The 13,852-nt window shown below is 34.8% G+C and overlaps 1 protein-coding gene across 5 annotated transcripts in view; it reads right to left on the bottom strand.

The window, feature by feature from the left end:
* Nucleotides 1-331: 331 nt before the first annotated feature.
* The window catches only part of FNIP1 (folliculin interacting protein 1), a 156,743-nt gene continuing 143,222 nt past the window's right edge, over nt 332-13,852 (bottom strand). For 4 of the 5 annotated variants that reach the window (XM_055301423.1, XM_055301425.1, XM_055301426.1 and 1 more), the window contains 3 exons: nt 9,683-9,880; nt 5,405-5,520; nt 332-3,103 (listed from right to left, as the gene is read on the bottom strand). In XM_055301423.1, the coding sequence (XP_055157398.1) occupies nt 3,025-3,103; nt 5,405-5,520; nt 9,683-9,880 (393 nt within the window). In that variant the 3' untranslated portion in view covers nt 332-3,024. The remainder of the gene's footprint in view (nt 3,104-5,404; nt 5,521-9,682; nt 9,881-13,852) is intronic. The other variant, XM_055301424.1, reaches the window with a different exon arrangement.

Below are 13,852 nucleotides of genomic sequence, written 5' to 3'. Positions count from 1 at the left end.
ACCTAAAAAAAAAAAAAATGTTAAATTCTCCCCACAACCACTGGGAGAATAGTGGGGAGGCTGGACAGTTTACTCAATAATAGCAGCAGCCAAGAATGCATTGAGATAAATTGATAAAATTTGATTATTTCACTTGATTCGCACAACCACTTCAGAAAGTAGATTCTACTAAATACCAGTAAAGAAATTTGGGATTAAAGAATGACATTATGAGCAAAGTCACATATCTAGAAGTGCCACACTTGTGAAAAGAATACAAGTCAAAGGACACCAGAGCCTACAATACTGAATATACCTGATCAAATATGAAATAAAAGACCAATATCGTCCATCAAATTGACGTGTATTTATTGCACAAATTTCCCCTAGAACTGGGAGGTTATTATAATACAGGTGTACATTTGAGAAATGTATACAGAACAAGGAACAAGTATGTACATTTTACATATCCCACCATCTAAATAACTTAGAGAAAGCAGAACAATCTCATAAGACATCCACCAGAAGTAGGCATTGTGTATGCCTACTTTTTTTTAAAAGTGATCATCCCCAGTGTATGCCAATTGCAACAAAATGAAATCTGTGCTAGAATGTTTATTGCACTTAACATTTTCAAACTCAAAATTAAGACATATTAATAAAAGCCAGGAATATTTCAAATCAAACCAATTAGTTTATATACAAGGAAAAATTAGTTTTAAATCTATAATGTAAAATATCCCTTTTTCATGTCCCGTTGCAACAGGTTTTTTTCCTATTGCAATAAACAGGTTTTTAAAATATGTAACACATCTGTCTGTACCATAAGAAGTTGAAAAAATTATTTTGAACAGGCCAAAAGTCTTTTCACATTCATCATAATGATCACACTTTAAAGAAGTAGCAGCTCATTCCTTGGGCTTTGTGTAAGAAAAACAAGACTATGATGAAGGTAGAAATTACAGTGGGTTAGGAATTATAAAACTCAGGAATCCTATAAGGATTAATGATTCTATGAGAAACTATAGGCCTCTTCCTTCTGAGCAAAGCTTAGCTTTAAAAAGAACAGTAGCATGGGCCATCCATTTATTGAAGGCTAGATTTCCTAAATGATAATTAAGAGATTTCAAACAGGACTGTGAATAGTTTGATGATTAATTAAAAAAAGGAAACAAGCAAAAACAGACATTATCTACCTGCTACATATCATTCTGAACTACAATAAAAAAAAATCATGTACAATGGCCCACATATGAATCTGCCTATATTCCGAATTCTGCCAAAGAGATTGATTCATAGAACTCCAAGCAATAAAAGAGGGAAGAATTTCAATAATTAATGGAATAAGGAAATTAAGCCAAAGAAAACAGAATCATAAACACTCTTTGGCAGCAAGTCATCCATAGGAGACTCAAGTACTAACTGGGATCAGCTGATAGGAGACAGGGGCAAGTGATTGCAGGCACAACAATTTCAGGTTTACACTCCATCAAAACAACCATTTCTTGCCTAGTTGGAGATTTCTTGAATACATAAAGAACAAGGCAAAATGTGACCCAACACTATAAATTCAAGGCCAAAGACTAAACGAACCACAGGAATTTTCCTTAATTACTGAAAATTCAAACGGCAAGAATGAATATATCATACAGTAATTGTACTTAGTAAGGGAATAAGCAAGTGGGTTTTTTAAGCTAATCAATTATGATGAAAATAGTCCATGAAAGCAGAAACCAATTTCACTTCTAGCATTAAGCATATCTTAGATCAGATAAGAATAAACTATAATGTAGTATTCAAGTAAACTGAGGTAGTAGAGTATATTGAAAACTTTATCTACCCATCCTTCTATTTACATTACTTACAAGAGTTTGGTTCCATATTAGCCTTTCTCATAAAAGCAACACTCGGCAATATATACAAAAACTAACAATTGAAAAGTGAAAATATTTGAAAAAATTAGATTTTGGAAGGGACAGACTATTAAAAGAGGAGAATTTTAAGAGTTAACGAGCTCTATTAGTGTAAACTGAATATTATGAAGCACTGAGAAAAATATTCAGTTCCTGTGGGTTTAAGAAGGGCTGATACTGAAAGCAAAGGCTACCTGAGCACTTTTAAAGAAAACAGTATTATTTTTCCCAATGCTTTGGTGTAATTTTTAATCCTAATTTTCATTTATTAAATTAGATGCAAATATGTAAATATTAACATTTATAAGAATTAGCTTATACTTATAAACAAATAGTATAAAGTAGTATTCTTATTTGGGGAATCTACATTCCTCAGCCTAAAAAAAAGATCGGCTTTACTTTATTTTAGGGTGTATGAACAGAAAATTCACCACAGAGTTTAACATTTAAACACTATTTACAATTGATACTAGTTGAAAATATTATTTTTAAAAAAGGCATGTTTACCAATCAATCTTGTATTTCTTACCTCTGCTTTTTTAAAAAATAGATACATATGTACACTTGGATGGATAACATACATACATTTACACTCATTATTCTGGATTTATTATAATTAACAGGCTGTTTAAAATACTTTAAGAAATACCCCCAAAATTAGCTATTTTGAATTGAAAAACAAAAGAACAAATAAGCTTTTATAGATCTATCCATACCTTAGAAATAAGGAATTAAAACTAATGAAATGACTATTTCTGAGCCATTTAATTGGAGACATCCATTGCTATTTATGAGTGTGGCAACATGGGAGTGATCATATATGAAATTCCTTGATGTTATTCATTTAGAAATTTCTACACTTTGGCTTTTTCAAATGCTTTCCCTCAAAATTATTTATGCTGTTTTCGTTTAACTTGGTTCAAAATACACCACCACCCAAAGTCCAGCCAAAAGGAAGAATAATCCAATGATCACACAATATGTACTGCAACACAGGATACCCAGGCATTTGACTCATTCAGATGGAAGTCTAACAGGGAAAAAAAAAAAAACTGCCATAAACAAATGTTGTATCTGCTTCCTTGGTTTCTATTTAACTTTATACCAAAGTTAATTCCTAACAACCTTTATGTTAAAGGAGTATCTGAGCAACATATGGAGAATGAGTGCTTGCTACAGCAGCCAGAAGAGGAAGATCACTGGATTCAATCCTGAAATAAAGAAAAAAAAATCTCAGTTTAGGCTCTCTGTACCAGGACATGTGTCTTACAGGCAATGACTGCTATCTATGTACCATGTTTCAGCATTCAAGAACCTAGGCCACTTTGGCGAAAAGGAAAAGAAAGGGTAAGAAAAGAGTTGAAGATTACACAAACTGGAAATGTTTCAGTAAGTAAAACTAGAACAAAAGATTTTTTTAAACAGAAGCTACTGAAACCCAAGAGTAAGTAACAAGTCATGGATGTAGGAAGGCATCTCACTGATCTAATAGACTAGGCATTAGGGCAAGGGATAGTATCTAACAAATACAACAAAGTATAATAATAGAGTGACTGTGTCCTCCTATACTGTTTTGGATATAAATGTTTTTATAGGGCAGCCCCAGTGGCTCAGTGGTTTAGCGCCACCTCCAGCCCAGGGTGTGATCCTGGAGACCTGGGATCGAGTCCCACGTCGGGCTCCCTGCATGGAGCCCGTTTCTCCCTCTGCCTGTGTGTCTCTGCCTCTCTCTCTCTCTCTCTCTCTCTCTCTCTCTCTCATGAATAAACAAAATCTTAAAAAAAAAAAGATCCCCAACTTACTTTAAAAAAAATGTTTTTATAGAAATACTTAGGGGTGCCTGGGTGGCTCAGTCAGTGAAGTGTCCAACTCTTGGTTTCAGCTCTGGTTATAATTTCAGGGTCATGAGATCAAGACCCACATTGGGCTTTGCACTCAGAGCAAGTGGATTCTCCCTATGCCCCTTCCTCTGCTCACATGTGCTCACTCTCTTGCTCTTTCTCTAATAAATAAAAAAAGTACTAGGAAGAAGGGAAGCTTTTCTTTTTTTTGGGGGGGGGGTTCTTAAAAAATACATCCTTTCCCTTTTTATAGGGAAAAAGTGGCCAAAAACAGAAAAAGTTATGTAAAAAAAAAAAAAAGTTATGTAGACTCATTCACAGAGAATTAATCTGAATAAAATCATATTATATATTTTTTTCAGCTAGTAGCTTGACAAAGATGGAAAACTCTGGCAATAGCCAGCAGTATGAAGAATATGCTTCCTATTGTCTGTGAGAATTTATTCTGATACTTTTCTGATGACCTTTAGTTTTACCTATCACAATAACAATATCCATCAAAAATTTAATACATCTATCCTTTAACTAAAAAATTTTAAGAATTTATCCTACAAACTGCAAAGATTTATATTCATTCTAGCACTGATTTGTAACAGTGCAAAACCTGAAAATAATCTAAATTCTACCACATAATGAAATGCTATACAACCATTAAAAGTATGGAGATAAATCAGTTTTTACTTATATGAACGAACATTCACAATATATTAAAAGGCATGTTGCATGATGATATACAGAAAGTAAACCAAATTATACTTTTTATCCTATATATTTAAAAATTCTGTAAGAAGACAGAATCCATTAATTGTGTTTGGGTGAGAGTCAGAAGTTGGGGAAAAGACACTGACAATTTTCATTTTATGCCAAAATGTACTGTAAAATTTGGTTATATGCAAACTACATTAAAAACTAGTTTAAATTTTTTAAAAATAAAGGCATAAAAAATATAAAAAAATAAAGGCATGACACAGAATCATCTATTCCAATCAAGATAAGAAATTATATTAAATAATAATATTTAATTTGGTTTCTGACACACAGTTGCTACTTGATGTTGGCTCTCTCTTCTAAAAAGCTTAATTTCAAAAAGTTTTAGTTTGTTTTAATTTGTGCAATTAGGATTTCAGGAAATAATTCACACACATACATACACACCATGCACAGGAAGTAGCCATAGAATACAGGCAAAGTAACTACAGAATATGAAGAAAAAGGCTAGACAATGTCTCCCACTAATTTCCTGTTCCTCCTTCAGTTAGCATTTTAGAAAAGTATATTCTTCCCAGGGATAACAACTGCAAAGTAGACAGATATGGTATAAAGATAATGGGGTAGGAGTAATAATATGTAGGTAATGTACTACCACCCACAGAATAGTGTTACTTCAATCAGCTCATCTGGATGGCAGGGCAGATGCTGGAAATGATGAGTTTACAATATTTGTAAATTACAAGTTTCTCAACTTATTGTAATAGTACAAGAGATGATGCTTTTCAGATCAGTGGAAGCTAGGAATCTGCTTTTATATGGTATAGAGCAACTCAACTGACAACAGTATCCAATTTCTAATAGGAAAAGGACTTAAAAGGAAAAAAGGCAATTCTGGGGAATATTCTCTGCCTAAAGAAAGTGCAATGAGAAAACAAAGCCAAAAAGAAACCATAAACATACCCTAGAACCACTCCTAGTTCCTTGACGTGAACACGCATCTGTCCCCTCAGGTACTCAGATAGCATTTTGCTCTTGAAGTATAACTCCTGTAATCGGTCTTCTAGATGCATTACACACTGCAGTTAAGGGGGAAACAAAGATCAGGTCAGAAAACATTTTCTAATTCAAAGTGATGGCAAATTCCAAAGCAACATGTTTATGACAATTCAGTTTAGTTACTCCTATATAAATTAAAACTTGGAGCACATTTTTAAAGCACATAATTTTAGCTAAAAGGAGTGTAAATTTTTCTCTAATTCATTTCAAAACTTTAGATCCTATAGAGTTTTTGTTTTTGTTTAAATGCGGTAAATTATACATAACATAAAGTTTACCATTCTACCATTTTTAAGTGTGCAAGTGAAAAGCATTAAGTACATTTAAAAAGATATGAAATTATCACCACTACACATTTCCAGGACTTAGAAGATGTTTTTATTCCAAATTTGATAAATGTAACACTCATAAATTGATGCATTTCAAATGTATGTCTATAGGAAATACATTATCCCATGGAGAGTTATTATCCCATGGAGAGTTAAAGAAAAAAGTTGGCAGTAGCCCACAGAGAATGCTCAGTAGTCCTTACTAGAAGAAAGACATTTTTAGGCTAGAACATCAAAAACTAAAATATATACACTTCATTTATTATCAACTAAATTGCTCAATTTAATAAAACAGGTGGTTTTGCATGTGAATTGAAACTATACATTTGAGGAAAAAATATGAATTTCAGGTGTTAAAGCACTAAATTCTTGCAGGGTGTTCCTTTCCAATGAAATTCAACTATTAAAACTACTAATAGGGGTAACCTGGATGGCACAGTTGGTACTGTGTGGGACTCTTGATCTCAGGGCTGTGAGTCTAAGCCTCAATTAGACATGGAGCTTACTTAAAAAAAACAAAAAAACAAAACACCAAACTGCTAATAAAAACCCACTTTCTTCTTGGCAAAACAAAATAGAAACTATGTATGTATATAATACACACACACAAACACACAAACTTTGTATGTAATTTACATATATTTGTGAATTCACCATATTATCCACCACAGGGCATGAACTCACGACCCTGAGATCAAGACCTGAGATGTGATCAACAGTCAGACACCTAACTGAGCCACATAGGGATGTCCCATATTACCCATTTTTAAGTATACAATTCAGTGGCATTAAGTACAGTCACAGTGTTGTATAACCATCATCGCTTTCCACGTCCAGAACTTTTTTCATTTTCTTGAACATGAACTCTGTACCCATTATATAATAAATCCTCATACCCTCCTCCCCCAAGCCCTTGGTAATCTCTACTTCCTCTCTCTCTGAATTTGCCTATTCTAGATACCTCATTTAAGTAGAATCCTGTAATTAATCTGTTCTTTCTACTTATTCTACTTAGCATAATGTATTCAAGGTTCATCCATATTGTATCAGAATGTCATTCCTTTTCATGGCTGAAATATTCTATTCTATGTATTAATACACATTTTGCTTATCCATTCATTTGTTAATGGACCCAAGTTGTTTCAACTTTTGGCTATTGTAAATAATGCTGCCGTAAACATGATGGTACAATTATTTGAGTCCCTGCTTTCAAATGTTTTGAGTAAAACCTCAAAGGCAGAACTTCTGGATCACAGGACAATACAATGTTAACCTTCTTGAGGAACTGCCAAGGTGTTTTCCACAGCAGCTGGGGCATTTTACATTCCCACCAGTGACGCACAAGGGTTCCAATTTCTCCACATTTAGGATACTTGATGCTTTTCTGTTTTTGATCATAGCCACACTATGAGTGTGAAGGAGTATCTCACTTTGGTTTTAATTTGTACTTTCCTAAAGATCATTTCATATGCTCAATGACCATTTATGCATCTTCTTTAGAGAAATGTCTATTTGCCTATTTTTATTCTTTAATTTTTTTAAAAGATTTATTTATTTACTCATGAGACACACAGAGAGAGAGAGAGAGAAAGAGAGAGAGAGAGAGAGAGAGAGAGAGAGAGAGAGAGAGAGAGAGAGAGAGAAACACAGGCAGAGGGAGAAGCAGGCTCCATGCAGGGAGCCTGACGTGAGACTTGATCCCAGGTCTCCAGATCAGGCCATGGGCTGAAGGCAGCACTGAACCGCTGAGCCACCCAGGCTGCCCTATTTGCCTATTTTTAAACTGAGTTTTTCTTTGTTACTCTGTTGTTACTCTGTTGTTGTTACTCTTTGTTACTCTGGATATCAATCTCTGAAGATATATGATTTACAAATATTTTCTCCTGCTCTGTTGTCTTTTCACTTGATGGTGTCTTTTGGTAAACAAAGATTTCAATTTGACAAAATCCCATATATCTACCTCTTACTTTTGTTGCCTATGCTTTTGGTGTTAAATCCAAGAAATATCTGCCAAATCAAATGCCATAAAGATTATCCCCTATGTCTTCTTTGAACAGTTTTACAGATAGTTCAAGCACTTAGGTTTCGATTTAAGTCAGATTCAAGTTTGAGTTCATTTCTGTACATGGCATAAGGTAAGGGTACTTGCCATGTGGATATCCAATTTTCTCAGCATGATTTATTGCAAAAGTCCCTTTCCTCTTTGAATGGTCCTGTTTCCCTTGTCTAAAACCAAATGGCCATATAAGTAAGGGTTTATTTTTGGGCTATTATATTCTATTGGCCTATATGTTTGTCCTTATGCCAGTGTCACACTGTTTTGACTACTATCACTTTGTAATGAGTTTTGAAACTGGGAGGTGTGAGTCCTCCACCTTTGTTCTTTTTTTAAAGATTATTTTGGCTCTTCAGGTGCCTTGAGAGTTCATGCAAATTTTAGGATGCATCTATTTCTTCAAAAAAAAAAAAAAAAAAAAGGAAGTCATTGGGATTTTTTATAAGGATTGCATTGAACCTGTAGATTACTTTGAATAGTACTGTGATCTTAATAATCCTGGGTCTTCCAATCTATGAACACAAAATGTCTTTCCATTTCTTTAATTTCTCTCAGCGATGTTTTCTAGTTTTCAGAATACAAGTCTTTTGTGCATGGTCAAATTTATTACTAAGTAATTTATTCTTTTGATGCTATTTTAATTGCTTTCTTAACTTCCATTTTAGACTGTTCATTGCTATACAGGCTCAGACTCACAATACAGTACAGTCTACTGTACATACATAGTGTATGTAAATGGAACTATCTTTGCACACTGATTTTGTATCTTGCAATTATTTTGCTCATTTTTAGCTCTAACAGTTTTTTTTTGTGGAATCGTTAAGTTTTCTACATTAAAGATTATGTCATCTGCAGGGATAATTTTACTTCTTCCTTTCCAATTTGGATGCCTTTCATTTCTTTTTCTTGCTCAACTGCTCTGACTAGGGCTTTCCAAGTATTATGTTGAATAGAAGTGGTGACAGTGGGCTACCATGTCTTGTCCATGATCATAAGGGTAAAACTTTTAATATTTCACCAATGAGAATAATGTTAGCTGTGGTTTTGTGAAATGTGGACTTTATCATGTTGCTCTACAGAGGTTTTTAAATAAGCTGTATTGTATCTGTCCTAACAAGAAAAAAAAAAAGAAATTTGAAAGTTGGAAAATAGTGTCTTCAGTAAGAAGTTATTCAGTATTATGAAGAGGGATCATTCAAAGTCCTGACATGACAATGAGGCTCTAGAAAGCACTGGCATTCTGCACAAAACGTGAGGACACTACATGTCTATATCTTACATTAAACTAGTCAGGCACTAAATTCTAGCTGTATTTATTCATACAATAAATAGACATGTAGAGATCCCCCTCTGTCTTAGGTTGGGCTGCCATTACAAAATGGCACAGATTAAATGACTTAAAAAAGAGAATTATTTTCTCATAGTTCTGGAGGTTGGAAGTGTAAAGGTCAGGGTGCTAGCATAGTCCAGTTCTGGTGAGAGCTCACCTGGGCAGAGAGATGACTGCCTCTGCTTGTGTTCCCTTTTCACAGAAGGTCATGAATCCCAGCATAAGGGCTTCACCCTTGTCACCTCATCTAACCCTAATTATCTGCCAAAGGCCCATCTCGAAATACCATCATACTGAGTGTTAGGGCATCAACACATGGATTTTAAAGGAAGACAAACCTTCAGTCTATAACCACTTTTTTCCAAGAAACAGTGATGAAGCTAACAGCAGTATTCAATGTAGGCATATACTAAATAAAATTGTCAGCTCTCAGAGTGCTAAATAATTCAAGCCTTATACATACTTACAAAATTTGGAGACAAGTTATGTTTATAAAGCTGAAGAGTGGAATGAAGCAGGTTGGACACAAGACTGGAAACCAATACTTCCTTTCCCAATTTATTATCTGTCATCCGTCTCTGGCTACTGGCCACTTGAACAGTCCATTTATCCATATCTGCTATAATACAGACAGCTTCTGCTATTGGTTCATCCAACACTGGATGCTGGAAAGAAGAATTCACCTTATAATGAGCAAATGAAGTTTTCAAATAAATGTTAATGAAAATAAGGCAAGGAAGAGATATCAAAAACAGAATAAAAGAGTATTAAATTCTGACAGCTATTGCCAAAGAATTCTTAACAGTGGAAAATGGAATATTTAATTAGCTCAGTAACAAATACCCTGAGACACCTTATAGAAACCATCCCTAGGGGAATCTGGGTGGCTCAGTTAGTTAAGCATCCAACACAGGTCATGATCTCAGGGTCATGAGATCAAGACCCAGCTGGGTTCCATGCTCAGTAGAGAGTCTACTTGAGATTCTCTCTCTCCTTTTCCCTCTGCCCCCCTCATTCTCTTTCTCTCAAATAAATAAATCTCAAAAAAAAAAAAAAAAGAAATAATCACTGTAGAGATTCATTACCAGAACTCTTTTTGTTTTTAATTTTTTTAAAGATTTATTTATTCATAAGATATGCACACAGAGAGAGGCAGAGACACAGGCAGAGGGAGAAGCAGGCTCCATGCAGGGAGCCCGATGCGGGACTCAATCCTGGATCTGGGATCAGGCCCTGAGCCGAAGGCAGATGCTCAACAATGAACCACCCAGGTATCCCCAGAACTCTTTCAAAAAAGTTTTTGTTTAAATTCAGTTAGTTAACATACAGTGTAATATTAGTTTCAGGTATACGATATAGTAATTCAACAATTCCATACATTACCTGAGGCTCATCACAGCAAATGCACTCCTTAATCCCCATTACCTATTTTACCCATCCCTCACCTCCCACCTCCATTCTGATAGCCATCAGTTTGCCGAACTCTGTATTCTTTAATCCAGAAGGTAATTGTCACCAGTCTTTTGATCATTCAATGAATTTACTGAAGCCTGGGTGGCTCAGTGGTTGAGTGTCTGCCTTTGGCTTGGGGCATGATCCCGGGGTTCTGGGTTCAAGTCCCACATCAGGCTCCCCGGAGGGAGCCTGCTTCTCCCTCTGTCTATGTCTCTGCCTCTCTCTACCTGTCTCTCATTAATAAATAAATAAATAAAACCTTTAAAAAACCTAGTATTTGAAATACATGAACCCAATGGCCTTTTTTATTTCAAAGTTGTACTGTTAGTACAATTTTATAACAAAGAATGTTTGCTCCTTGGTAAACCCAGGTTTGGCATCCCCAAAGGATATCCCTTTGCCCAGTAAATGAACAACCACTATGAATAAGGCTTTTGGCTTGAAGCTAAGTAAACAAAGACAATGGAGCTCACAGTCCTGTATGGGAGATAAAAATAAGTACAAATGGCTATAAAAAGACATATGTTTAACAGACAAAACAGGCATCAAGTGCTGGGGTAGCAGAAGAGGACAATAATGGGTTCTATGTGATCGGGAGTTTCACAGTAGAACTGACACAGGGATATAAATTTAAGTATGGATTGGACTGCTGGTGCAAAACAAAAGAGGAATATGGATAATTCTGTAAGTGAGAATATCATGAGAAGACTCAGAGACATAAGTAAATGCCTATGACTAAATTAGTGAAACCTGATACTGAGAAGTGGGGAAGAGGAGAATGGCTTGGAAAGACACACTGCGAAAACTTTCCATGAAACTCTGAACTTTATATTTGTTTTTATAAAATAGTACTCAAATATTTCTTATTCAACTCTTACCAAGAATATAACATTTTTTAATTAATCAACTTAATTACTGAAATATAATTTTGGAAATGTTACATACATCTAAAGATGTAAGGTATTCCTTGCATTTTTAAGAAACAAGGTAACAGTTAATATATTTTAATGTATTTCTACAGTTATAAAAGAAAAATAAGGCAAGAAGCATGCTCAAATAACCAAAATGGAGTAACAAACTGTTAAAGGCAGATACTTTGACAAGCAGTGGGCATCTTTAGGAGATGAGTATTATGATTGGGGGGAGGTACAACCATTATCTTCACAAGGAAATGCCTAAACAGATAATGAAGCAGCTCCAAAATATACCTTGTTTAAAAAGGTTACAAACCACTTTAGAAATTAACTTTATAGCCCTTCAATCAAAAGGCATGTGGCTAAGATTTTTCTTCCCCCACCACAAGTTTTTATTTAAATTCGTTAGTTAACATACAGTGTAATATTAGTTTCAAGTGTGGAATTTAGTGATTCAACACTTCCATGCAGCACCTGATGCTCATCACAACACTTGCCCTCCTTAATCCCCATCACCTATTTCATCCTCCCACCTCCGCCTACTTCCCTTCCAGTAACCATCAGTTTGTTCTATTGAATCTATTTCTTGGTTTGCCTCTCTCTTTTGTTGGTTTGTTAAATGGTTTATCTAACCAAAACTTACAAAAACTATGTTTTGGTAAAGGAAAGAAAAATGGTTCCAAGTCAGTTGCCTTCCAAGTGAGAAGAGCCTAAATACCAAGCTTATGATCAGAAATAATTCAAATCAAAATCACTTTAGAAGTTGTTTAAAAAAACAAAGTGGAAGGCAATACCAGTCATTCATTTTGATCGCTCATTTTCACTCAATGGACTGTCATATGCAATGTCCTTATCTGATAAAATTTCAATTTAGACAATCCCAGTCTTTCCCTTCATCATCAAGTTCTGGAAAAGAAAGCCTACAGCAGATGATAGTATATTTTCAAGTAAGACCTTGTAGTAGCTTCTCCCACAATCTTTGTATCCGGCCTTAGATACTTCCTAGTCATAAAATGGAAGTAATTTATGTAAGAAACAATAAATACAATGCTTTATTTTTCTTAAACCTTCTTTTCCGAGTTTCATGATTTCTATAATACAAATTCATCCACAATCTTACCAGCCTTTTTTCTCTCTCAGGCATTTCCAGAATGTCAATACATAAAATCTCTAATCTTTTCTCTATCAGATACTTCCATATCTCCATCTCATAACAAAACCTGACTTTTCAATTGCCTGCTAGGTATTCAAACATGGCCTTGTAAACTGCACATTTGAACTAAAAATGTTCCAAATCAATTTCAGTGTACTCTCTACAAAACTAGCAAGTTTCTTCAATTACCTTTCAAAATTATAATGAGACCCTTAATGTCGCAGAGAGAACAGGCCTTAAAGATACTGCAAACTGCTGTTCAAATTGGCATTGCCTTTTGGAGAAGAAACTAACAAACATACATCAAGAATATGAAAATAATCCTAGCCTTTAACACTGGCCAACAACCCCATTTCTGGTGATCTAGCCTAAAAAAATTGTCCTATGTTCTTAAACCACAGAAGTATCAATATCGACAGTAAAAGAAAAAGAATAGCAATAAAAAACAGAGAACCCAGAAATAAACTCATGCTTAGTGCTCTATTAACATATAACAAAGGAGCCAAGAATATAGGATGGAGAAAGGATAGTCTCTTCAATAGATGGTGCTGGAAAAAATTAGACAGCCAGCCATAGGCCAAAGGATGAATGTAGATCCCTATTGTATACCATACACAAAATTCAACTCAAACTGATTAAAGCCTTGAACATAAAACCCAAAAGCATAAAAATACCAGAGTAAGATCTCTGGTATTAGTCTTGACAATGATTTTTTAGATTTTACACCAAAAGCAAAGACAATGAAAGCAAACTAGACTAAAATGCTCTTGCACAGCAAAAGAAACCAGCAGCAAAATGAAAAAGCAGCCTACCGAATGGGGGAAAATATTTGCAAACCATTTATCAGCTAAGAGATTAATATCCAAAATACATAAGGAATTCATATATCTCAACAGCCAAGGGGGGGGGGGGCTAATAATTTGATTTAAAAAATGGGCAGAGAAACCGAACATTTTTTCCAAAGAAGACCTGCATTTAACCAAAATGGACATAAAAAGATACTCAACATCACTCATTATGAGGGAAATGCAAATCTAAGCCACATGAGGTATTACTTCACACCTGACAGGATGGTTGTTATCAAGACAAGAGGATAACAAGTACTGGAGAGGGTG

This window comes from Nyctereutes procyonoides, unplaced genomic scaffold (assembly GCF_905146905.1).
Source record: "Nyctereutes procyonoides isolate TBG_1078 unplaced genomic scaffold, NYPRO_anot_genome, whole genome shotgun sequence".
Classification (NCBI taxonomy): Eukaryota; Metazoa; Chordata; class Mammalia; order Carnivora; family Canidae; genus Nyctereutes; species Nyctereutes procyonoides.
This window is presented reverse-complemented; position numbering and strand designations above follow the sequence as displayed.